We start from the raw sequence: 25,982 nt of genomic DNA, 5'->3' as shown, positions 1-25,982 counted from the left end.
CTGCAGAACATAATTTAGGCAACAGCCAGCTCTGGCCTTGTTAAAGCAAACACCCCCCTTTATAACCCAAACAGGCAGCAGCACAAAGGCACTCTCTGCTATCACCCACAGAACCCAGAACCCACTGCAGAGAGCACAGGGTATAATTCCTTAAATAAAATGAGCAAACATTCCATTAAAACAGGATGATGTAATCAGGAAAAGGATAGCTAGAAATTTTAGAGTTAACAGCCTCAAGATCTGAATAGTAAAAAGCATTTTTATTTTGCAAAGTTTAAAGCTGAAAAAGAGCTCATTGTCTCTTTTTCAGTGAAACTATCAGAAGTGGTAAAAAGTCAAACAAGCAGAATGTGATGGGCTGTTACAGTAAATTATGAGATCTGCCATGTGCAAAAAAGATTTGGTGTGAGAGGTGGCAGGAGAGAAATGAGTACTCAGCAGGGGCCATGGGTCTGTTTGGTTTATTCAAGTCCACATCCTACAGTAGCTCTACACAGTTTTATTCAAGTAGAATGATCTAATCCAAGGAGAGGTTCTCTGAGCCCTGCACTTCAATTATCTCATTTTATTGATTAACTGCAGATACCTTATCCCTCCTGTTAACCAACCCTAGGGCATTTCCAGTCCCTGACCAGTGTGCAGTCCACTGGTGCTGAAGGACTAGCAAAGAAATAACCAACCACAACTCATGGCTTTCAAGGGGCAGTCCTTTAATGAATAATAAAAATTTGAATGGCACCACAACAGCCTCTCTTCTCAGTCTCAGCTACTAAAAAGAAAAGCAGGAGCCAAGGAAAGATGCTGACACTGTTACCTGTTAAGATTTTTTTCAACAATTAATCACTTTTGCCTCTCCTACTGAATGTTATGCCTAGATGTTTATATTATAATATAAAATCTCATAATTCACCTTGAAAATAATATTTTTCCTATGATGGAAAAGAGAAAAATGCAGGGATTTTAAAAGACTGGTGAAAGCCTCCATAGATGTCCAGAAAAGACTGTACATCTCATGATTCCTGATCGAGGGACAGCACCAGCCTCTCAAACACACGGCTTTGATCTGCTCTGCATAAGTTAACAAATTGGTTAAGCAGTGTACTTGGAAAATTTTTATTCTCATCCTACGTTTCTTCAGCTGAGGGCTGCTCAGCTCTCTCAGCTCTAGATTTTTAATTATACATGGCTACTTGTGAAATTGTGTGGAGTTAGGCTAAGTTCTGAGTTTTCTTATGACATGGAAAGATCCAGCCTAGATCTCAAATTCTCACTTCATCTTCTCTCAGACAGGTGTATATTCCTGACTGACAAACAACCAGCTTCAACGTGTTGCTGTAAGGCACTCAATGAATTCTAGACCCTGCTCCAAAACTGTGAATGTATTAATGCTGCTGCTGCAATTGCATACAAATCTTATTTTGGGAAAATGTGATGTATCTGCCCCAAAGTATGTACCCAGAATTTCCCAGCAGGTAAGTGAACAAGTGTGAGGTCAAATGGAAATGGTGTACATTGAACCAAATGTTATTACCCAACAGTGTCTATAAACAAAGGCAGAATCAGAATCAAAGCCTCTTCCCTTTTTTCCTTGGTATCCTTTCCATTCAGTAGAACTAGAGCTGCATTTTGGTGGTTTGCCGTGGAAGCAGCACATTCCTGACTGTTGTTAGAATTACAAATGAGCAACACTGGAACTAATTCAGAGAAGAAAAGAGCTGCTGGGCCTGTGGCAGTGCCCAGGTGGAGCGGGTGCTGCTGCAGGAAGCAGAGGAGAGTGATGGACTTAGACATCCCCATGCAGCACAGAGAATGGAACTGACAGTATCCCAACATTCAACAAGCAGCATTATTTTCTTTAAAATGTCCTTCATGGTGGGTATGACTCTCCAAACCAGGAATGCAGCAGATGAGTAGGTAGCAAAGCAGTCCAGTTGTGTGTTGGCCAAATTCCAAGTTCAGTAATTACACTCTGCTCTTAAATTCCCCCCACAGCTCAGTTGGAGTAAAGCTCTTTTTCTGCCTGTCCCGGTGCATTGTGCAGTGTTTCTGTGAAGCTGTACAACACTGAAAAATATCTCCTCCCATTAAAACTGCCCAGGGAATTTAGGTAGACAGAAAGCTATTACCAGAGTTGGAATGTGGGCAGAACACCAAGGTTAACTTACACTTGCATGCGGATCAAGAGATCTTTGCTGACGAGGAGTGTCAGACCCTTATTAAAGAGCACAAGTGGGAATAGCTCACTGTGCTGCCTGAATACAAACCCAAGAACTTGGGATCTCCGCCCCTGGAAGCGACCCAACACCTGGGATGTTTCCTAACAAATCACTCTGTAAAAGCCTCTGATGTTGCAGAGTATCTTATCATTATCTTATATGATTATTTAGTAATATTCATGAAATTCTTTGCTGATAAAAAAAGTTCCAGAAACTTGTTTTTCAAAGCCCCCATGAACTAAAAACAAACTGCATTTTAAAAAAGTCTACCATGAGAAAAGCAGCAATATAGGCCAAATATGCTGAGGCAAGTGTTTTAATTTCAGTAAATAGATACACCAAGAACCCCACAGAGTATTTAAGTATTTAAGCAATCTGAGCCAGGCCTGCAGCAGGAGTGAAAGCCTTCTGTGTTATGTTAAATAGACAGCTGTAACAGTTTTCTTACCCTCCAAAGCAGGAGTCATTTAAAATATTTAGGTAACTGACTCCCAAAATCATTTATACCCCAAAAATTTATTCTTACTAAACAAGAATAATTTAGAACATTCACTGTACAAATTCCTGTAGGAAGGAAAAAACCTCCAAATCCATCACATATACCAAGTCTGTTCTTTGTATTTTGTGCCTTTTTTTCCTTTTCTTCCTGTAGTTGCCGTTCTTCTTTCAGCTCAGGGCAGCTCTAAGCTTGGGGCTTTAATTTCCCTCATTTCTTTACACTCAAATTTTTTATATGTCCTTGTGCGCAGCCACCTGAGGATGAGCAGCACAGCGATGCCGATGCCAGCCGTGAGGAGCACCACGGTGACCACAGCACCAATGCCAGCTGCCAGCTGCCTCATGGAGAACTCTGGGGGCTTTTCATCCACATAGTAAATCCCCAGCTTCTCAATAGCCAGAGCATCTCCATTGACCAAGACAGTTAATTTGCTGTTAGATGGAAACACGGAGTCATTGTTCACGTCTTTTTCAAAGTAATAGGCCACGTCAGCTATATCTACATCCCACCTGGGTTTCTTGTTCTGGTCCAGGCGGATTTGGATGAGGGGGGGGTCGTACTTGATGGCCGCAATGTACTTGGGGTGCAGCTTGTACCTGCTCTCAAACAGCTGCGTCAGGGCCTTGGCCACGTCGGGAACAGCGAAGGCGCTGGAGCTCCTCTTGTGTGTCAGCTCAATGTAGATCCACCTGGTCCGGACCAGCTCGCTGCAGCTCAGGCTGCTGCCTCCCTTCTCGGTCCTGCGCACGCCCGCCGTGTTCACGCACCAGCAGGTGCTGGACTGGTTGCACTGCCTGGCCTTAAACACACCGCTGTCCTCGCAGTCGGGGTTGTACATGCCATCGCTGTCTGACAGCCCCTGGGGAGGTCTCCAGAGGCGCTTCTCCTTCAGGGGGATCATTTCTGCCTTCATCAGGAAGCATTTAGAAGTCAGGGTTGAGCAGTCTACAGGGTGATCTGAACCTGCCAGCCTGCAGGTGCAGTTCCCTAGGCCATCCTGGGCACACACTGCCCACTTGTTGGTCGCACAGGTACAGCTGTCGTGGGCTGGTGAAGCGAATGCCAGAATCAAACCCAGCACAACCCCAAACAGAGGCTCCATAGTGCAGGAGAAAAGCACAGATAAAGTCCTGAGCGACAGCAGGCAGCATCCAAAGCTTTAATCCACTGATGGAGGCTGCTCATTCCTACACACTGGCGTGCTGCTCCCTTTATTGATTCAAATCAGACCCACCAAACAGGTTCTTCTTCCAAAACAACTGCCATCTCCTTCCCAAATCCCAGTCAACAGCTTCCCAGCTCCCTGTTAGTTCTCAGGGAGTGGCATCTGCCTCCAGCTGCCTCCCTCGCTCCTGCTTGATGAGGAAACAACAGGGAAGAAAAGAGACAGCAGCCAAGCTCCTGCCATGGGCTTCCGTTATGGATTAAAGACAAGCAGCTGGTCCTTTTCCTTATTTAGATTTTGTATGGACTGTATGCAAATGGCTGTTTAAGGAGTTTCTTCCACTTCTGCAGGAAATCCTACTCCTCCACTTCCATCATGGTTGTTCCTGTGTCTTTCACTGCACAGCATCTCTGTCATTCCATTATCTAGATTCTTATCATTTTTGGACTTTCTACTTTCATAGCTTTATTAAATAAAGCCTTTGGGAGTTTGATGGTTGCTGCCTGGGGCATCTGCTGTTCCAAGAGGAACCACAGATGACCAGGTTGATGGCTGCTCTCCTGCAGAAATCACCCTCATTTTCCAGCATGGAAAACTTCTCTCCCACCTTCCCTTTGGAACATGCTCGTCCCAAGGCAGCACTAGGAATACTGATTTTCATGTTTATGTTGCCCTTACAAAGTTGTTTGTTATTTCTTAAGAAATTTTTCAATCTGAATTTTAATAATGCCTTTCACAGAACACTCCAGTGGCTCCCAACTCTCCCTGTGATCTACAAACCTGTCTTACCATTTCCATGTGCTTTGGCAGCAGCTGACAAAGATTTTCCAGTTTGAATTAAGTCAGTCCCATTCATCTGATTTGTCAAACCCTGTCAGACTCTTTACAAATCATTATTTTGAGACCAGTAATGACCACAGAGCAGTGTGTGCACTGCACTCCCAGCCACGTGCCTTGCAGTCAGCTCCTACCTGTGTGCTGCTCACCTGAGCACTGCCCCACTTCCAGTGCCTGCCAGCTCCTGCACTCGTGGCTCTGTGCACGCTGGGAAGGACCCTGCCTGCCAGGGGATAGGTGTAAAATCAGAGCTCCACATGGAAATGGGATGTAAATACCCTCTGCCAAAGCAGGACACAATCTGGATATTCCTTCAGGTAATAATAACTGCAGTAGCTTTCTTGGAAAATAATTGAGATTTACAGCTAAAACTATTATTAAAACTGCCAGGTAAGTCAATTTGTCATGTTGATGATTCTATAATAGTTTAGCAACTCTTTTCCCTTTTCTAAGTCATTCATTTACCCACACTACAATAATGTCCTTTTTCCTTTTAATTTTCACATCCCTCCTTCAAAGTCAAAATCCATTTAACTATCACCTACCTCCTCATATCTTGTCTATATTTTATTTCTCATTATTTAAATGCCAAATGTGAAATATAGTTCAAAATAAAAGTGCACTTCTTCATTGACTTTTTCTTTTACTGGTGGATTTTCCCCTCTGAAAATAAGGAAGGAACGGACTTACTTTAAAGAGAAGTTTTTCCACATATATATGCATCTCCAACGACATATATATATATATATATATCTCCAACTACTTATATATATTTATATATTTTTTTAAAATGTAATGCCTCTATGACACCAAAAAAGTATTATTTCTTTTAATCCATGCTAAGCTGCAACAGTACTACAAGAGTTAATTATTTAGAACAGCAGGCTGTTAAAGGAATAATCCTGTAGGAAATGTGAAGTGCATTATTTCTTTAGTGATCTCTGCTTCCATGGAAACAATTTCTCAGCACAATTCTAAACCTTGTAAAAGTAGGGCAGTAGGTCTATGTAAAGCAGCAATTAAACAACCCGAATACTTTTATCTAGGCCATTAAATACTTTGTCCAGCATCACATGTGATTACAGTGTTCACTGGGATGTTAAACCACTGGCTGCTTCCCGTGGGGATGGATGAGGTCCTTATCCCTCACTTCCTTGGGGATGGACAGCACCAGCACAGCACCTCTCCCTCCTGTGCAGACACTCGGGGTGCGCTGCTGTGCCACGCCCTCTTTTTGGGGTGCTCAGCTGTGCCACACCCTCTTTTTGGGGTGCACTGTCCTCCTCCACAGCCTCTCTTGCCCCTACAGCCACCCTGCCCTCATGGCTCAGCCCTGCCCAGCAGAGTGGATTCTCTGCAGCACAGCAGAAGGAATCTGGTAACAGAGCAGGAACCAGCACACCTGGATCGGATCGGGGGAGGGAATGTGGCTGATGGAAAGGGATCTTTCCTCCAGGATGTGCCCCTGCCAACCCCTCACACTGCTCATTCAGGACTGTGGCGTGTGTGCCGAACACTGGGCTACCATCCCAGCATCCCTGCCTCAGCATCCCTGGATCATCTCCTGAGGGAGACTAAAGCACAGCGGCTGTAAAACAAGGAGGGAAACACCTCCCTGGCGAGGCACTCCTGCCCGGATGCGCTCCCTGGCGCAAGTTTACTAAACACACTGGAAGAAGAGTTTCGCTCCGAGTTCCGGACCACTCCCGCAGCAGCTGTGACAAAGCTCCCTCTGCTGGAACCCAGCTTTACTCTGGCACTCGGTCAGTGCCACCGACACGGCACAAAGACATTCCATGCCCGGCTCGGAGACAAGATGTTACAAATACAGACACATCGTTCTGGGTATTGCATGTGCAGCCTTTATTAGTAGACTCTTGTCTGTCATCAGGCAGCAATAGCAGAGAAGCAAGCAAAGGAAAAAAGTCCTGAATGAATATCAATGGCAACAGCATTAACTTTTTACTTGGTTATGGATTTTGGTTTTTTCAACAGAATTGGTTTTAGCAGGTTGGTTAGTTTAAAAAAAATAAAATTAGGGATGTTACCTCCCCTTGCATACAAGATCTGTGTCCCTGTGAGGCAGCACTGCTGGTAACTGGGAGAGTAAAACATGATTCAGCCAACAAATGCCCATAAGGGTATTTGCCAGAAGTGACATCTTGGGAGGGGTTGTTTGGGTTTATTTTGTGGGTTTTTTGTTAATTTCTTTTTTCATTTCCTAACCTGTTGGAATTCCAGTTTTAAGTGTACCATTCCACCCCCTACTCAACAATTTCTCATGTCCTGAGCAACAACTTGGTAAGGTGTAACACTGGTCCTGTGGAAAGAAACAGCAGATCAGTCTGCACAGGTCCACTGAAACAAAGCCTGGATGGGGAAACAAAGCTTTTAATACAAAATTTTCATGCCTACAATGTGTTTGGTAGAACTGGTATATGAGTTAAACAAGTTTTTATTTCCTGGGAAGCATGCAACTTCCAAACTCGTATCATTAACCACTCAGTGAAACTAAATGATGAAAAGTAGGTTAGTTTATTTTCTTACCCTGCCTCCTGTCAACAAAATCATTACTCAGCATCACAACTGTGCTCTTTCCAATTCCTACAGAATTCTGTGTGCTAGACTGGATCATGATAGTACAAGCATTGTATTTTCTCCCACACCACCCTGCAACAAACACTTGGGAATTCTGGAGCTTTTATGTGCATAGCAAGGGCTCAATCCTGCCCCATGTCCTCCGAAAAATCACTTCAGAAGTCTGGGTTCCTCAAATTTCCTTACATGACACCACTGCTGAATACAACAATACAACTGTGTGACTTTACCTCAGTGATCACTAAAGAGGGAAGCAGCCAGGACATTGTCAGCACTACCTGGGTAATCCTGACTCATCCCTAAAGGGCTGGGAATAGGGTGTGGAACATGAGCAGTATCTACTTCATGGTGCTCTGACAGTAGAGATTCAAAATTCTCCTCCCATCAGCTCTAATTGGAACTGTCAGGACATTGGGAGATTTTCCAGAAAACTGCAAAACTGCAACACAACACAGAGGAATGCTCTCCCACCGGGAGTGCAGCTCAGCCAGGAATCCTTGCAATAGTGGTGGTCAGGAAGCCCCAGAGATGACAGTGATGCAGACTGAGCCAACAGGCCACAGAGAGATGGATACACCAAGTGGTAAATTACACACAGTAGTGGGACCTACAGCTGTGTACCAGCACATCTGAACATAGAGAGAGCACACCACACCCACCAGTACTTTTGAGTCCACAGCTCTTAAATGTGGGAAAATCACTGAGTTTCAAGGGCTTACATTTTCATCTGCTCAGGTTCTGCTCCTTCCCCTTAGTGACAGAGAGACTCATGAGGCCTGATAAAAATATAACATTAACTTCCCGTGAAGTAGTTCCCTCCTTGGGATGCAACTCTATGATTTTAAAGCTTTTCAAACTCTTTATACAAACAAAAAGTTGAAACATATAAAATCTCAAAATTCCATTTATGTTATGTAGAACTATATATATATATATATACACACATATTTTCTTAAAATAAAAATTGGGTCCATTGTCTCCCCTCTAGATATAAACTCCAAGTCTTGCTTGAAACTTTCAAATATATTTTAGGCCTCTATGAGAAACTCTGCCCAAGATAAACATGTAGAAATAGTAATACCTGTAGACAAGTCAAGTTTCCTTAGTATTTAGAAAGCAACATTTAAAGCACATTTTTTCTAAAAAGATTCACAGTGATACAGCTCATGAAACATTTCCAAGTTGCAATCAGGAAACTTCTCAATCAAGATCAATTTGTGACTGATTTATCTAAATATATACCTGTATGAAATCATAACTGAGGAACTGATATAAACAAGTGTTTTTCTATTGAACTGTACATTATAGAGAAGACTGAATATAAAAGTGGGGATTATTTTTCTTCAAAAACACAAATCCTTTTCTGCTTGTTACACTCAGTTTGCCATCAATCAGGAGCTCTGGTTTCCACAGGAAACAGTGGCAATTAGAAGTGGACAAACCACAATGATCTAGAGAACAACATAAAACCTCCCTGTAGAATGGAAGGTCAGAAAGAGGTAACCTGTAGTAAGACAGGAGTTATCATTTCCACTGGAAACAAGCACAGCCACTACTGAGAAGTCACGAAACCCATCAGCTTTTTCTGCCCAATACAGAAGAAGGATGGCAAAGAATATGCCAAAAAAGCTACTTGACCATCAAAATCAATGGGGAAAAGTAATATGAAAAATAATAGTAAAAATAGAAATTGGGTGATGTATTTTGCTACAACTGGATGAAACTTCTTTCTGGACACCAGGAAACTTTAAGCTACAAAACTCCCATTTCACTTAAGTTTCCCTTTTGTGAACTCATTCAAACTTACACTCCCTAAAGCAAAGGAACAAATCCATTCTGAGCTACAGGTGCACTTGTAGATAAAATCATTACAGAAAATTCCTAAACTGAAAGACTTGAGAGAGGACGAGCTCTCCTTGCAGACTGATGCACAGCATTCTTGACAGGGCGTCCTCCTTCCCAAACACCAGGCTGGTCAATCATTAGCTCCATGGCACTCATCAGCACTGAGCATTCCTCAGGCACACAGGTCACACACTAGGAGCTTTCAAAATGTTTTTAAACAACAACAATGAGATGACACTGGATTCTTAACAGTCACTACTAAAAGGGATAACAATTCTGGAAGAGTTGACATAATGGAGAGGAGGGGAAGCAATTAAAAAATGAAATCAAAATTCCAAAGCCATCACACTGGCAATTCTTGTGAACGTTCATTCTCGCTTCCTTCGGCATCTTTTTCACTCTTGTATGTGGAAAGGAATAAGTTTTCTATCTGAGTCAAGAACTCTTCAGCAATGAGGCAGTTTGTTACCTTGCCCAAAGTCTTCCTCATGCACTCCAAAAGCTAGGCAAAAGAAAAGGAAATCTGTTTTAAATTGTCATTTCCCCCCTCTTTTACGTGATAAATATTGCAAAGAGATTTTTATTTATTTATTTAGGATAAGCACTACAAAAAGTGCTTGTACATTATAAATTTAAAAGGAAGAGGGTAATCTAAACCCAAGTCTTTAAAACCAATTACCCAACAACTACATTTCAGAGCATTCTACCAACTCAAATTTAGATTTACACTTTATAAGCAAAGATGCATTGAGAGGAAAAAAAAAAAAAAAATCAATGTGTGCAATTACTGTGTGCAAGTTTTCTTTTTATGTCTTTTGCTTTGGGCAGAGTTTCTGTCTTGTTTGTACCATAATGGTACAGCTGCCACTAGTCAGAGCTCCAGAGCAGTGACTACACTGACTGGAAAATTAAAAGTTCCTACTTATCCATGACAAACATGGCACAGCATTATTTTACTGATGGAACAAAGGACCAGGAAGGCCAAATCTGCTCTTGAGACATGTGCAGGTCTTGACACTGAAAGCACACAAAATGCTGAGGAGAGACCTGAGTAATTAATTGCCATTAACTCCTCTCCAAACTGAGGGTCAAACTTGGTGTCTGCACATAACCACACCTCCAACCTCTCTGAGAGGAGGAGCTTTATTTTCACCGTAAGTAAATAAGCTGTGCCACAAAAATAATTTATTGTCATTAATTTACATCTCTGATTTGCAAAAGTGTAACTTCAGGTGACTTCTGACATGAAACAGATTTGGATTTAAAAAAAAAATCTACCATAAAAAAGTTCAGAGAAGAAAACTTACTTTCTGCAAACAAGTCAGGTCAGAATCTCTATGAAAAATTTTATCCATGGGGACGCTGCTGTTGGAAGAAAAACAAACAGGAGTGCTGGAGAAAGCAGCCATGATTGATCAGTCTTGACTGAAACGTAACAATAAATGTATAAAAATTCCAACCTGGCTGTTTGTAACAGAAGTGGACACAAACCTGTGGCAAAATCTGTATTTCTCAATTATCCACCTTGTTTTTTCAAATACTAATTCCCACTGAGGCTCCTCCAACATCTGTTCCATTTCAAATTTGTAGGGCAGGCCTGTAACCAATTGAAGATCATTATTCAGTGTTTCTGCTACACTGCACTGTTTCTTTTCCTGTTCAGTTAGGTGCAATCCCTTCCCTCCCCATAACTGTTCCTCATTTATTACTGCCTGCAGAAGCCTGTAGTTCTGTTACTTGACAACATTAAGGAGGTTAAAGGATGACGTGTTTTGGATTCCAAATTTAATTCTGGTGGGAGTAGGAACAAATCTGTTCTGCTCCCTGTCCTTGCCTATTCTCATTCCATAAGGAAGGACAGAAATCTACAGCAAATCCAGAAATGAAAAAATGAATTGAGTGTTTCTAACTTAGTTGCACTTTTGTAGTCTAAGAGTTATATGGTTATTAAATTAATAAAAAAGGTTTGGTTTTTCAGTATGAATGGGCTGATGGTGAAGTGCTGACTATTGTTCTCAATTTCAAAGGAAATTTGCTCAGAATTGAAGAAATTCTTCTAGTTTATTGCAGGTGGGGGAAGAGAACTCTAGAAAATATTGTAAAAGAATCACCAAAAACTTATTTGCCTGACACAGTTAGTTTACCAAAAATCAGGGAGCAAGAAAGAGACTGTACATTTCAGTAAATCATTTCCAAAGAGCCAGAGGAGATGGCATTTTGTAAAACCTTGATTTCAGCAACTAAACAGAAATCTGAAATCCTCTGACAGAAAATGCACTTGACTACAAAAATGTCTACTTCTCAGGGCAATAGAGTTTGTCAGTATTTTAACTCCCCCCCACAAAGGTGGGATGTGTGGGAGAAGAGGATAAAAGTGCAGGAGTCTCAGGGTGGTAAACAGGAACTGGGGCACAGATGTGGCCACTGCTGCCCCTGCCCCAGGACTGCAGGGAGGCTCCCTTGTCTGCTTCCACTGGAAAAAACAGAGGGAACTGTGGGCTCACAAGGCCTTGGCTACAGCTGTGCCAAGAGAACTGGAAACCTTGAAGTGTGGATGCAAAAACCAGGACTTTATAAATAGAGGGAAGAGGAGAGGGAACGGGCAGCTACCTCTACCATCTACTGTTATCAGGGGAATTTTCATCTAATCTGTGTCAGGAAAAGAGCAGAAGATCTGATCATCACTTGCAATACAGCAAATTTTATGTGCTATGTCCTTAACTGTTCAAGAAAGGAAAAGATTCTGTTTTCACGAAATGCCAATGATATTTTTAATCAGGAATTTGTTCCCTTAGGTGGGGGTTCATGCCAGCACCATTTCAGCTTTCATGCCTTGTGCTCCCCTGGACAGCTGGCACATTTCTTTGATCCTCTGACCTGCTGAATGCCACGTTACTCAAAAATTAAGGATTTTTTGCCACCGTAGCAGCCAATCCTTTGCTATTTACTTCTGTCTCCTTGAGCAGAGAATCTGTTCAGAATGTTGTAACGCAGCAAAGGCCAAGTAAGACATGGGAAACAGTTTCTAAGCTGTTCACATGGATTCTGTATGTAAATAACAGGGACCTGTGTCCCAACCCTTTCACTTCTTTCAGGAATTGTGGGAACTACTAACGCAGAAGATCAATCTTGTATGTATTTATAGTTGTATATTCCTGTCCAGACAGCACAGACAACCCACAGGTTTATTCCCTCAGTGAAATTCCTGGGTTTATCCAGCACATGTTACCATTATAAATGACACCATTCATATAATGCCATCATAATACCAGTATAAATACATTAATACTGATTTCTCAGGTTCAAAACCAGACACCTTGCCCTTAACACCCAAAAGGAAAAGGAGAATTAAAACACTGGATTAAACAGGGGTACTTACGATAGGAACCATCAGAACTGATCTCATCACTAATGACCAGACAGGTGATCTGGGAATAGGGAAGAGGATTATTCCTGTTGTAAGGGCTTATGATCATCCCGATGAACATGGCACCACCCCTGGAGAAATAGCTCTAAAAAACACCAAAAACACCACATACAAAAATCCAGTCTTATTCAGAACAGCAAAGCTGAAACCTAAAGAACAGCTTTTATGTCAATCCACGCTGAGCTGTTGGAAGATACATTGGTGCAACAGTGCAAAGTCCAAGGAGGCTTTAGGCTGCTGGGTGTTTGGTGTGTCTCTGCTGTACCTGGTACTTGGCCTGCGTGTCGATGTCGCGGATGGAGGGGCTGGGCTCGAAGGCGGGGTGGGAGTGGTACCAGCCGATCACCTGGAAGCCCCGGGCTGCCAGCGACTCCGAGGCCTGGGTCTGGGACACGGGGTCCATCTCACACTGCAGGCCTGTGCTCAGGCTGTTACACGGCTCTGCCGCACGCACCTGGGGAAAGAACCTCTGGCTGCACCAGTGCAAGGAGCCTCCTTCAGGGTGCAGGGGGTTACTGTGGCCCAGTCCTGCATTTTGCCCAGAATAACCCTCTGCAGTGCTACAGGTACCCCAGCAGGTCCCTTTCTGCCAGAGCCTGTCCAGCCACACCATCCCCCCTGTTATCAGGGGAATTTTCCTCAAATCCATGTCAGGAAAAGAGCAGAATATCTGATCATCACTTGCAATACAGCAAATTTTATGTGCTATGTCCTTAACTGTTCAAGAAAGGAAAAGATCCTGTTTGGATGGTGTGGCTGGACAGGCCCAGGCAGAAAGGGACCTGGGGGTATTGGTTGACAGCCAGCTGAACATGAGCCAGCAGTGTGCTCTGGGGGCCAAGAAGGCCAATGGCATCCTGGCCTGGATCAGGAATGGTGTGGCCAGCAGGAGCAGGGAGGTCATTCTGCCCCTGTGCTTGGCCCTGGTGAGGGCACACCAGGAGTGCTGTGTCCAGCTTTGGCCCCTCAGGTTGGGAAGGACATTGAGACACTTGAGTGTGTCCAGAGGAGGCAATGAGGCTGGTGAGGGGCTTGGAACACAAGCCCTGTGAGGAACCCCTGAGGGAGCTGGGGGTGCTCAGCCTGGAGAAAAGGAGACTCAGGGGTAACCTTATCACTCTCTACAACTCCCTGAAAGGTGGTTGTAGTCAGGTGGTCTCTTTCTCCAGGTGGCACTGACAGAATCAGAGGACACAGTCTCAAGCTGCAGCAAGGGAAATTTAGGTTGGATATTAGGAAAAAGTTTCTTACAGAAAGAGTGATAAAGTTCTGGAATGGGCTGCCCGGGGAGGTGGTGGAGTCACCGTCCCTGGGTGTGTTTGAAAAAAGCCTGGATGTGGCACTGGGTGCCATAGTTTAGTTGTGTTATGGCATGGGTTGGACTTGATGATCTTGAAAGCCTCTTCCAACCTGGTGATTCTGTGAATTCTGTAAATAAGTTACAGAAAACTTAAGAGAGTTTTAAGAGGCATTTACCAGATCTTCCTCATGATGCAGTTGACACTTGAATGTAAGCTTAACTCTCATATTTCAAGACTACAGTAATGAACTTCAATTTATTTAATTAATCACCTTTTAGAAATAAGTTACATCTATTCAAATTTTAACTATGATCATTTCAGTTTCAATATTGTAGAGAAAATGTGAAACGACAAACACTTACTTCCACAATTTTATCAGCTTCAGAGTACTTTCCACCAAGCAGCCCAATCACTTCTGCCAGAGACACGTGAGAGTGCTGGAATGAGATCAAACAAGTAGGAAAGTCCAAGTTGTGGGATTTCTCACAAGGCAGTGACTTCTCAAGGATATGCAGAAGGAAAACTCAAGACAACTCAAGACTCTCAAACACCCAGTACTTCCATTTAAAGCAAACAGAAAAGACTGAATTTGTTTATTATATACACACCACAGATGTAGTGCAAGAATGCAACACTTCCATACACAAGGCAATGTGCATGGAAGTTCAAAAACTGCAGCCTGGGCAGTGCTGAACGACTGCACACATTTTGGTACAGCCTGTTATTCTTGAAAAAAACCCACACATTGCTTTGCAAACACAAAATCAATTCCCAGACTGGGAGAAAATGAAGCCATAGAATTTAGAAGGGCACTCTGTTTCAGAAAGTAGCTTTAAGCAAATGAGATTTAAATTATGACAGAGAGTAGTAAGTAGTAAAGCTCTCAATAAAGTAGCGAAGTTCTTATTAGTTTTTCTAGAAGGTCAATAGTTGTGTATTAAGCACAATACCAAACCCATTCATTTTAGGGGCTTTATTTAATACTAGATTCTCACTTCTAGGTCTGACTGGAAAGAAATCACAGAATGGTTTGGGTTGAAAGGAACGTTAATGATTATCTCATTATCCTCCCTGTCATGGGCAGAGCTCCACCCAACCTGGCCTTGAATACTTCCAGGGATGGGGCAGCCACAGCTTCTCTGTTTTATTTTCTTGGACTTGTTATGTTGCTCATTAAAAACAAGAACCAAACCCACAGCATACACATCACAGCTTTTTGAAAGATAAAACTTAATGCTCACCAAATCCATTATTAAAAGTGCTTCAGAAGACACTTTCACCTGAAAGGGCTCCTGAAATGATAAACACACTGATAAGAAAAGTAACCCCAGCAATGGAGCCTTCTCAGTAATTCACTCAGAGGTACATACCTGCTTTTCTTCCGTGAACAAACAGCATGGTATCAGCTGAAAGGGATCAAAGGAACTATAAAATGAAAGAAAATTTCTCTAAAGATGTAGGACAGTCAGGAAACTTTTCAAGTTTCCCACTGTCTCATTGGCAGAGGAGGAATAACCTTGTTTTCTTCACTGGATTTTCTCATCCCACATATAGGGTGGCTTCCACCAAATACCAAAATATCACTTCCCACACTCCTGAATTCCAACACAGAACTTCTAAAAAGCATCCCTGCTATTTCAGACCAGGATACATATTAATGCTGTGCAGGGTTCCAGCCTGACACTACACAGGACATTTGTTCCATTTCTGGCTGATCTATATTTGAACATGATGTGACCAAATACCTTTTCATTTGTCTTGAACCTTTAGAAGATTTTGCAGGTTTCAGTTTTTCTTCCTCTCTCCTTCTTGCTAATTCCTCAGCTGAGAGATGCTGAAAAGATTTTTTAAAAAATTGAATGTGTCAATGGCTGAAGTGCTTTTTCAGCCCTGACTGCAAAACCACCCCAAAATAAATTCTTGATATCCCTGCCCTCTTAATATAATTTGTGTATTACAAGACTACTCTAGATAGAGGTAACAGCTATGGCAGAACCAAGCAGTGTGGAAGGAATGACAATCTGAGATCAGGTCCACAAGGTGCCTGACAAGCGAATTCTCTCTCTCCAAATCATTCAAATTCAGTGAAATCCCAGCCCAGATCACAAACCAGGTGTAAATCCAGGTGTGACCACCTGCCATTACAAACCAGGGCCAGAATTTATCATGCCCCCTCCTTAGGGATGCTTTCAACCTTTATTTCCATCCAAATATGTATTTTACAGGAATGTTGGAATTATTAACCCACAGTTACTCAAAAATAGGTATGGCATGATACCATTATGGAAGTAATTGTTACAGGCAATTACTGAAAGGTTGAAAATAAAGAAGGCTTTGTATACAGGAAAATTGGATGTTTATAGTTCTTCACTTTTGATGTAATTTGTAACTGTAGGAACAGACATGCATTTTCTTTCCAATTCTCCCATAAAATATTTAACCTTGCATGATTTTTTTAAGCACTTAATAAACCACAGTATTACTGGGGATATTGCTAGTAGCAGAATTAATATTAGGAAGTCATTATCACCTGCATAATGAGCACAAGGACACCATACAGGACTGACAAAATAACATTTAAATGTTATTCTTCCATCCCCTACCGTTACCCTAAAGGCAGTTAACTGAAAGCAACGGGTCATGAAATCTCCTACAAGACAAGGCAATGAGTTTTATGGACATAAAACCCCTGTGCAAACCCCAAATGCAGCTGTATTAATCAGCATGAAGATATGCCAGCTGCTGCAGTACTTTCAAATTACACTTCCACAAGAGAGGTTGAATCCCTATGACAGAACTGTCCCCTTATCTGTTTGATGCAACAGCACCTGCCAGCAATCAGCAGGAACTGATGATTTAAGGTAAGGTTAAAACATAGGAGGGTTACCTCAAATGTCTGTCCTTCCAAATCCTTTGCATCACACCAGTTTCCCCACGGGTCCCGCACTCGCCGTCTTCTCGTGCGCTGAGGCAAGAAACCACCATGAGTCAAATCACCCTGGAAAAACTGCATTTCCTTCATCCAGGCAGCCAAAAGGACATTGTCCAAAAGGCCACTGCCCCAGGAATGGTACTGACACTCCAACATGTTCCCAGAAAATAAAGAACACCCTGGATTTCTGTAGAATTAAATAGTTCAGGATCCCCCAGGAATTATCATCAGTAAAGTTTCTGGGGTTTAAGGCTGTAAATCCTATTAGTGTTCCATGGAATATCAGCACTCCTGACAGCACCAGGGCACTGATATCCAGCTCTGAATTAATGCTCAGACAACACACAAACCTATAAACTCAGTGTGTTTACATTTAGTGTATGCTACAGTTCTTTACATTTCAATTTATTATTTTTAAAGTGAGATTGATTTAGTTCTCCTCTCATCAACTGATTTATTTTGCTGTGAAGTACTTAAAAATGCTACATTAAGTGTGAATATAAAAATTAACTCTGGCAGGCCTTGGTAATTCATGCAATTATAAATGAGTTACTGCTGCATTTAATTGTGTGCATAGGGCTCTCAGAAAGCCATAACATATACCTACTGTATTGAAATGTAAGCAACGTAATCACACACGGCAATGCACTTCATTATTTCGTGGCTAATAAATTATGGGGAAGAGGGGGTTCAGGCTGCAGGGGAAGGCCTGCAAAACAGCTGGGAGTGAAGTACTCAGGTACATGTGAGTGGGTGTGAGACACCTGTACCAAGACTGACCCCTAAGTCACAGAGCACCCTAAGGAAACTGCAACCTGAGTGAGAGGAGACATTCCCCGAGGTGCCCTGGCTTGCAATTAAATGCAAGCTGGGAGGGTTTTGCCCTTGTCCCTGCTGCCCCCAGGCTGTACCATGGACTGCAGGCGCTGGGCCAGCTGATAGGCTTCCACCGTGTCCTTGCCCTCCCTGCAGCGGCTCCTGTCGGCAGGCTGGGGCCGGTTGTACACGGCCTGTTCTGCAGGACACACAGGGGACAATTCCTGTGTCAGCAGAGCTCAGGGCTGCTCAGCACTGCCACACACAGAGGAATGACATGGGTAAGTGACAACAGCAAATGGCACAGGGGAGAAAGAAAACAAAACCATAGCAAAGACATCTCTTGATAGTCATAATTCTGAGTGGTGATGTAGCCCTCTCCCACTACACTTTTAAAATAACAAAACCTCCTATTCTCCTCCTCCTTCTTTCTAAATAATTTTTAGTAACTTTACTTTGGACAAAATGTAATTGCAGGACATTGCTCCTCTCCTAGGTGACTGTCATTCAGCTTTGAACCAAAATTCATTCAGAGTCTCTAAACCAACATCAAGTTAGAGATGCACATTCACTTTTAACAGTTCACCTAATTTTAACACTTGAATTGTTTAAAAACTAGCCCTGAGGATGAAGGCATTGGTGTTTATCTAAAAAATAGTTATGACTTAGCGTGGGAAAATAAACAATTACTTGAATTCTACCTAATAAGAAGAAGGGCAGAATTTCAGACACAGCTGGTATCAGGACACAGAGAAAAGCATGAAAGAAAACAGACATCCCACCAACTGGTGTGTCATTAAACATGAGGAAAGGGAAATAAAAAGAAAAAATAGAAGGTTTGGTCTAAGCCCAAAATTTCTAATCCTGTTAATAGGTTATAAGCTCTTCTAGATTTTCCAAAGTCATGAGGGAAGATCTGTCAGAAGGTCCTTCCTAGCAAGGATGAATGTGCATGCTCTGTGTGAGCAGCACACCCTAGAGCTGGGCAGTCCCTCAGCCCTGCAGCAGAAGAGGCTCTTTATTGACAGTTCTAACAGAAATATCTTTACCACAGCCGAAGTTGATGGCTCCTATCAGCTCCAGGTAGGTGTGGATCCGCCCGATGCAGTTCACGTCCCCGCAGTTCTTCAGGCCGGGCCGCACCGAGGTCTTGTTCAGGTATTTGGGTTTGCATCTCTCCCTAAAACAAAGCACAGCACCTGGTCAGGTCAAAAGCAGAACAAACCACAGGGGGATGAAGGAATTGGGGGACTTTAACTGAGGTCTTGTTTTCAGTCTCTGTGCATTTATTCCTTCCTTTAAGTTGATACTGAATCTTCTCAGTTCAACGCTTCTCTGGTGTCGAATGGAATTTTAGTCTCTCTTTGCAACTAGAAGCTGTCAGAGTACAAGACAACTGAATGAGGACAGAGTTAAATTCAGTAATTCTTTCTGCTTCAAAGCAAGCACAAACCAAAACTGGTAACCAAATTATCTTGAGCCTTCTACTACAAGTCACTATGTTTCCTTACACCACTCCTGTGCAGATGGAATATAAAATATTTAAGTGCATAAGCACCACTCCCAACTGATTCTTAATTTGAGGCATTCCTTTGGTCAACACTATTTGCTCTAGCACAGACTACTGCTTCTTCCTGCCTTTCTGTAAAGGCAGGGCTACGGAATTAATGCCATTGGTTATTTTAAGGAACCATTTGTTAAAACCATTCTTATGCAAAGGATGGCAAAAATGGCAAGGAAATAGCACAGCCAAAATAAATGCAGCTTGTTCTGGTACAGAACATTCATTTTCTTAATGCTTCAAAGTATTTTCATTGCTCAGCTTCCAGAATGCCAAAAAATCAGGAAGATGCAAAAGAAGTATTAATAATGAATGCTCTTCACTGGCAAGCTACTATACAATTAATTTCACTCTATTCAGAAGTAAGCTATTAGTGCTAAGTAGTGTTTTAACTACATCAGACCAGGACATCTTAATCACTTATTTTAGTAAAAGAAATTAATGCATCTCACCACTGATCCAAAATATAATTCCTGATTTTCAAATAACGCTCTGGTGTTTTGGCCTGGCGCCCTTCAAAGAATTCAGGAATAGCCTGCTTCTCTTCTTCCAGAATGATGCTTCTGTCAACCTCCACTTCTTGATCAGGTGGCTTCAGCTCCTCTGCTTCCTCTTGATGATCTTCATCCCCTTGGCAGGGAGAAGGAAAAAGCAATCCATTATCAGCCAGGTCTCTTTGCTCCTCACTGAGCTCCTGATCGGTTCCTTGCACAGGACATGTGACTGGTCCACTTTGCTCAGCTTTCTCAACAAGATTGTTGTACTGCTGGTAATCCAAATTCACTGATTTATCCCCATTCAGGTGCTGGGAACACGTTGCTGCCACAGCAGGAAATACCAACGCATCCACTGTCTCTGGCCTGGTGTGCTGAGGATCTTCTTTAGGCAAAGCAGTTGCAGAACTGTGGCCAGCAGATGAAAAACCTCCTTGTTCCGCTGCTTTTGTTTCTTCAACTGGACTTTTTGGGATAACAGATAATTCAGATTTTCCTGTTTCTTGCTGGAAGGCAGGAGTGAGTATTTCATCCATGTCATCAGTTATGTCCACTTCCTCATCATCTGACAGCTTCTCGATTTTCACCGCGTTCAGGTTGGGGTCTGCACGGCCTCTCAAGTTTCCAGCTTCCATTCCTGCCCCATCTTCCATGGGAAGGCTGCTCCCACACTGACTTTGCTCTTCTTTTTCTGAATCACCATTTTTTGCCTTAGGAAAATATAAATCACTTTTAGGAGAGAGAAACAAGCCAAAATCATCTGCCTCCCAAATAATCAGGACTGTTTTATTTGAACGGCAGATATTCTGAAGTGTTTGTTCTTCAATTTATCATTTTAATTTAATTTAATCCATTGCAACTGACTTTTACACAGCATTATAAATATACTTTAGGCCAAATATAAATTTACATGTATTTCCAGTCAAAAAGCCCTAGAAAGTAGTTACTCCTTCTTAAAGCCCATGAAATCTCAAATGAGGCTGAAGCTAAAACTACAACACACAGCAGAAAGAGCTGTGTAATAGAAAACCAGTATTTTCAGACTAACAACCAACAGTGTAAGGGACCACAATTATACTGCATTTATTTTTTAGTTATACCAGCAATAAAACCAGTGGTCACTCTAGGAATTTGAAATCAGGCCTGACTTCACACTAAAATCTGCAAATAACGATATTCCACTTCTCGGAATATGGGAATGATTAAAGTTCCTGCTTTGACAGCAGTGCCCTGAAAAGACAGATTAAAACCAAGCTACCCATGGGCAAACACCTTTTTGCCAGCCCAGGGATGCTCCATTTACCTTGTTCCTGAAGTACTGCCGAGCATAGCTCTTGACTTGCAGCACCGTTCGAGTGCCGATCAGTTTGGCAATTTTCGTCCACCTGCGGCCAAATTTCACCTGAAACAACAAAGCTCATGGAAGTGACCCCAACTGTGACATCCCAGACATGGCACTGCATGTGTCAAGTGAGTTCACAACCTCATTATTCATTAAAATGCACAAACACTACAGCAAAGCCTTGGTAGAGAACCTCACTATTTATGTTCTACAAAGAAGGAAACTGCATCCAGTAGTAAGAATTATTGTTACTCTTGACTGAAGTATCTTCTTCACTCATTTCAGGCACTCTGCTGCCTGTTATCCCAAGGAATCCTTGTGCTTGGCAAAGCAAACCCTTTTACAATTGGCACAACTATATAATCTCTGCAAACCTTACAACAGTAAAGGATTTTACTTTATTACCTGATTTGCCTTCAGAACACACTATACTGTACTTCTCATAGCTAATGCAGCATTGTGATTATACATGCTTATTCATGTCAACTACTTTACTGTTCAAGATAAACTCATTAATTCAATTTAAAATATTATATATATATAAACAAACTCACCAGTCCTTGATCAAACAGCTCTTTTTCCTCTGATGTCCACTTCAAGGAACAGCCAGGTGATTTTGTAGGCGAACGCACCCTGGGAATGCAGGAAGCAGAAATCAGTGATTTCCCAAATCCAAATATTCTCCAATCCCAGTCACTCAAGGCGCCCTCTGACAAAAGAACTACTTCCCATCTTTAGCAAAACTCAAAGTATTGCTCTAAACATGAATGTGACTCATAAATAAAATACTGAGAATCACATCAGCTTCTCCACCATGATGGAAGATTCAAGGCAACTCAGTATCTATCAGTGACCAATGGCACAGAAATACATCAAAGCAGGCAACAGAAAAGTTCAGGTGAAAAGGCAACTAGAATTAACAAATTTTTATCATAAAGACCACTGTGCTACCAAAAAACTCCCCAAAACCTGGTTTAGTCTAGCCTCTTGTTACACACAACAATATTTCTTTTTGTTGAAAGGTCTCTTAAATAATTTTTTACAGCCAAACAAAACAAACTTTAATTTTTTTTAAAATAGTATCTGGTAACTTAACAAAATCAGACATCACACTTAAAAATACAATTCAGTTGTTAAAATGTACATACATGACTTTTCCAGTTTTCTTATGCGGGCTGCAAACGCAAGAGTGAAAATAAAAATTAGTAATTGTGCTGCTGGTGCATATCCAGCAAATAAGAAGGATTTTAGAAGGACTTTTCATTTCTACTCTGCTAACTAAGAATTTTTCCCAGACCTTACCTTTTCGTAGATCTTTTCTCCACTTCCTTTTGGCTGAGCCATATTTTTTCAGAAAGTGATTTATTAGATAAATAATATCTGAGATAGTCATTAAGTAAGTTTCCAAAGCATCAGAGATATTTGTACATGTGAGAATTTCAATAATCAGGTAAATTACACTGCTTCAGAATTACCCAGCTGTAGAAACAAACACTGCAGTTTCTACAGCAGGATTTCTGCAATCCACTTAGAATTTGACAGGGCTTCAGTCACCTTAACAGGCAAAGATTTGTCCAGTTCTTTTGGAAATAAGAGATTTTTTTAGCATTCTACAGGAAAACACAAAACCAAATCAGCAAAAGGATACTCTTCTTCCAGCAACATCTTCTCAATGACAGCCCTGTTTTCTTCACTAATGCTGCTGTCCAACGTCCAGGGCTGCAAACAACAAAAACACATTTTAATATCTCAATTCTGTCACACTGTACTTGAGTAGTGACAAGAAATAGTTTGTAAAAGTAAGGAAGAAGCACTGGTTAAAAACCTAAAAGAGCATGTACATGGAGGGAAGAGAGCACACAGAAGCTCTCATAACCTTGCTACAAGCAGCATTGATTAAAAAAATACTTACAAGACTGTTGCCAGTTCTCCAAGATGAATCAAGATAGTGATCCTGCAGCAGGCTTGATGCTGTGTTTTCATGATCTCTGAAAGAGATTCCAACCTTCAGAACCACTATATTTTTAATATTGAAAGTCATTGAGTTGTATTATCTCCACTTAACATTTCTACATCTTACCCCCAATAAGGAAAAAGAATTTTCTTGTAAAGGCAAACTGCTTTTCCGGCTGAGGAGAGCTCCTGCTTGCAAAAGGTTTAATAGAATCCTGTCACACAGGGTTGTTAGAACCATAGAGTAAAATCTGGGAATGGTTTGGTTGGAAGATCATCTCATTCCAACCCTCTACCATGGACAGGGACATCTCCCACCAGACCAGGTTGCTCCAAGCCCTGTCCAACCTGGACAAGGCTCACCACCCTTACAGGGCAGAGTTTCTTCCCAATATTTAATCTCATGCTCATACAGACTTCATCTAGTTTATATTTAATCTTTTCTGTAAATAACTAGTAAATAGAGATCTGTCACTGATTAATATCAATGATCAACTTCCTTTTATTTTTATGCAGTATAAGATCTCCTTAGGAATTTGTGTAAGTACTTGTTTTCAAAAATCCTTACTTCCAGAACATTGTCTTGTCTGAAGACTAATTAGCCCTATATTCCCTGCAGTGCTACTAAATTAAACTCACCTACTGCTCTGAACTGCTTCATGCAGCACTTCAAACACCTCTTCATAGGATAAAGCATCAGGATGAGTCTCCATGCCCAGAGATCAATACAACTCCTGCTTCTTTTTGAGCATACCCAGGAGAGGGTGGGATCAAGAGCCCCCTTTGCCAGCAGCATGTCTGCAGCAGTGGCAGGGGCTATTTGAGGGCAGTGTGTCTCTGCTAAAAACCTCTCAGTCTCTCCCAGCACCTGCAAGTGCTGGGTTTGAGGCACTGCAGTCATTGCCTACTCACTTCAGCATCCCTTATCTGTGAATTTGCTGAAGTCCAGAAAGCCACTGGAATGTTGGGCTGCATCAAAACAGCACGGCCAGCAGGGCTTTGCTCTGGTGAGACCTCACCTGGAGTGAGGTGCGGCATCCAGCTCTGGGGTCCCCAACATAATGCCATGGAAGTGTTGGAGCAAGCCCACGATGTTGATAAGAGCACCTCCCCTACAAAGACAGGCTGGGGAGGGGGGCTGTTCAGCCTGGAGAGGAAAAGGTTGTGTGGAGACCTGATAGCAAACTTCCACTGTCTGGAAGGGCTACGGGGAAGCTGGAGAGGAACTCTTTGCAGGAACTGTGATAGGACAGGGACTAATAGGAACGAACTGAAAGAGGGAAAAATTTGGTTAGATACTAGGAAGAAATTCTTTACTTGGGGATGGTGATGCCCTGGCACAGGTTACCCAGGGATATTGTGGATGCCCAAGCCCTGGCAGCGTTCAAAGCCAGACTGAATAAAGCCTTGAGCAACCTGCTCTAGTGGGAGATATCCCTGTTCATGGCAGGGGGGGTGGGATTAGAAGATCTTCAATCTCCTTTCCAGTCCCTAACATTCTATGAACCCGTTTTCTGCACCTCCCTCTGGGCGTTCAGCTTCCTGAGCCTCCCTCGCTAACAGAGTTACACAACCCAGCACCTTCTCCATGGGTATTTTAAGGATTCTCCCAGCAGCCCCGCAGCGCCGTTCCGGGCTCTGGGGGATCCCATCACGGCTGTTCTCCTCACACCAGCGCTATCACAGCCCCGTTCTCAGTGCTCTTCCCGATGATGCCCCGCACCGGCGCTGCCCCCTCTCCACGGGCACTCCGTGACATTCCAAGGTCTCTCCCGGAGCAGCGGGAAGTGCCCGGCCCGGGCCGCCCCCTCAGGAGCGGCTCTCCCCTCACGCTCCCCCGCCCGCCGCGGGGCACGGGGCGCGCTGGCCGAGCCGCAGCGAGCCCCTCGCGGCCCTCACTCACCCCGGCGCGGCCGCAGGGTCCCCCTCGATGTCCACCTCGGGCTCCTCCGTCGCCGCCATGACAGCGGGCCCGGCGCTATCGCGGGAAGGGGCGGACCCGGCGGCGCCGAGATGGGCGGGAGCAGCGCCCCGAGGGGCGGAGGCGGAGATGGCGCTAGGGTAGGCGGAGCGCAGGGCGGCTGGGGCGGGCGGCGGGCTGAGGGACTGGGCCGGGCAGTGAGGGGACGTGGCCGGGAACTGGACGGACTAGAGGGGACATGGCCGGGAAGTGGGGGTCACGCCTGGACTGAGGGGAGGTGGCCGCCGCTGACGGGTCACGGCCGGACTTGAGGGGACATGGCCGGGAACAGGGGGAGCATGGCCAGACCGAGGGGACATGGCCGGGAGCTGAGGCGTCACGGCCGGACTGAGGGGACATGGCCGGGAACTGAGGGAGCATGGCCGGACCGAGGGGACATGGCCACCGCTGAGGGGACATGGCTGGCCTGAGAGCGGGTGACAGTCAGGCGGGGCCTGAGGGGTTGCAGGAGCCGGCGGTGGGAGGCTGGAGCACTGGTGAGGGGCGCCCTCAGAGATGTGGGTGCTGCAGCACACACTGGTGAGGGCACCCTCAGATATGGATGCTGCAGCACACCGTGGTGAGGGGCACCCTCAGAGATGGGTGCTGCAGCACGCACTGGTGAGGGCACCCTCAGATATGGTGCTGCAGCACGCACTGGTGAGGGCACCCTCAGAGTTGTGGGTGCTGCAGCACGCACTGGTGAGGGCACCCTCAGATATGGATGCTGCAGCACGCACTGGTGAGGGCACCCTCAGATATGGATGCTGCAGCACGCACTGGTGAGGGGCACACTCAGAGATGTGGGTGCTGCAGCACACAGTGGTGAGGGGCACCCTCAGAGATGTGGGCCCCGCAGCACACACTGGTGAGCGGCACCCTCAGAGATGTGGGTGCTGCAGCACACAGTGGTGAGGGGCACCCTCAGATATGTGTGCGGGTCTGGGCCCCTCACTGCGAGAAGGACAAGGAGGGGCTGGGGGTGTGCAGTGCTGGGGAAGGGCCTCAGCACAAGTGTGAGGAGTGGCTCGGGTGC

The 25,982-nt window shown here is 43.7% G+C and overlaps 2 protein-coding genes across 3 annotated transcripts; both read right to left on the bottom strand.

The window, feature by feature from the left end:
- Positions 1-2,887: 2,887 nt before the first annotated feature.
- TACSTD2 (tumor associated calcium signal transducer 2) lies at positions 2,888-3,817 on the bottom strand. The gene has a single exon (XM_030953811.1). It carries the CDS (start codon positions 3,815-3,817, stop codon positions 2,888-2,890), a length of 930 nt encoding a protein of 309 aa, XP_030809671.1.
- Positions 3,818-6,556: 2,739 nt separating this feature from the next.
- Positions 6,557-24,973, bottom strand: MYSM1 (Myb like, SWIRM and MPN domains 1). Of its 2 annotated transcripts, none has more exons than XM_030953796.1 (20): positions 24,890-24,973; positions 22,946-23,021; positions 22,682-22,752; positions 22,336-22,413; positions 22,182-22,208; positions 21,588-21,666; positions 20,995-21,093; positions 19,650-20,401; positions 18,686-18,816; positions 17,732-17,835; positions 16,776-16,853; positions 15,634-15,722; positions 15,259-15,313; positions 15,130-15,180; positions 14,251-14,325; positions 12,853-13,041; positions 12,540-12,672; positions 10,652-10,757; positions 10,468-10,525; positions 6,557-9,662 (listed from the first exon to the last, which is right to left on the bottom strand). In XM_030953796.1, the coding sequence occupies exons 1-20, from the start codon at positions 24,946-24,948 to the stop codon at positions 9,504-9,506; spliced, it is 2,469 nt and encodes an 822-aa protein (XP_030809656.1). In that variant the 5' UTR covers positions 24,949-24,973; the 3' UTR covers positions 6,557-9,503. The 2 variants fall into 2 exon arrangements, with proteins under 2 accessions (XP_030809656.1, XP_030809657.1); XM_030953797.1 differs by having other exon boundaries at positions 10,468-10,522.
- Positions 24,974-25,982: the final 1,009 nt, after the last annotated feature.

This window comes from Camarhynchus parvulus, chromosome 8, assembly GCF_901933205.1.
Source record: "Camarhynchus parvulus chromosome 8, STF_HiC, whole genome shotgun sequence".
Lineage (NCBI taxonomy): Eukaryota > Metazoa > Chordata > Aves > Passeriformes > Thraupidae > Camarhynchus > Camarhynchus parvulus.
Note: the sequence above shows the minus strand (reverse complement) of the source record. Positions and strands in the feature narration are given on the sequence as shown.

What these genes read in the sequence shown, in the direction of transcription:
- MYSM1 (XM_030953796.1), bottom strand. Translation starts at nt 24,948, where the DNA reads ATGGCGGCGACGGAGGAGCCCGAGGTGGACATCGAGGGGGACCCTGCG. An exon ending in GACCCTGCGGCCGCGCCGGG is followed by an intron (nt 23,022 to 24,889) that starts GTGAGTGAGGGC and finishes AATCTCTTTCAG; the next exon opens with AGATCATGAAAACACAGCAT. An exon ending in AGCTGTTTGATCAAGGACTG is followed by an intron (nt 21,094 to 21,587) that starts GTGAGTTTGTTT and finishes TTGTTGTTTCAG; the next exon opens with GTGAAATTTGGCCGCAGGTG.
- TACSTD2 (XM_030953811.1), bottom strand. Translation starts at nt 3,817, where the DNA reads ATGGAGCCTCTGTTTGGGGTTGTGCTGGGTTTGATTCTGGCATTCGCT.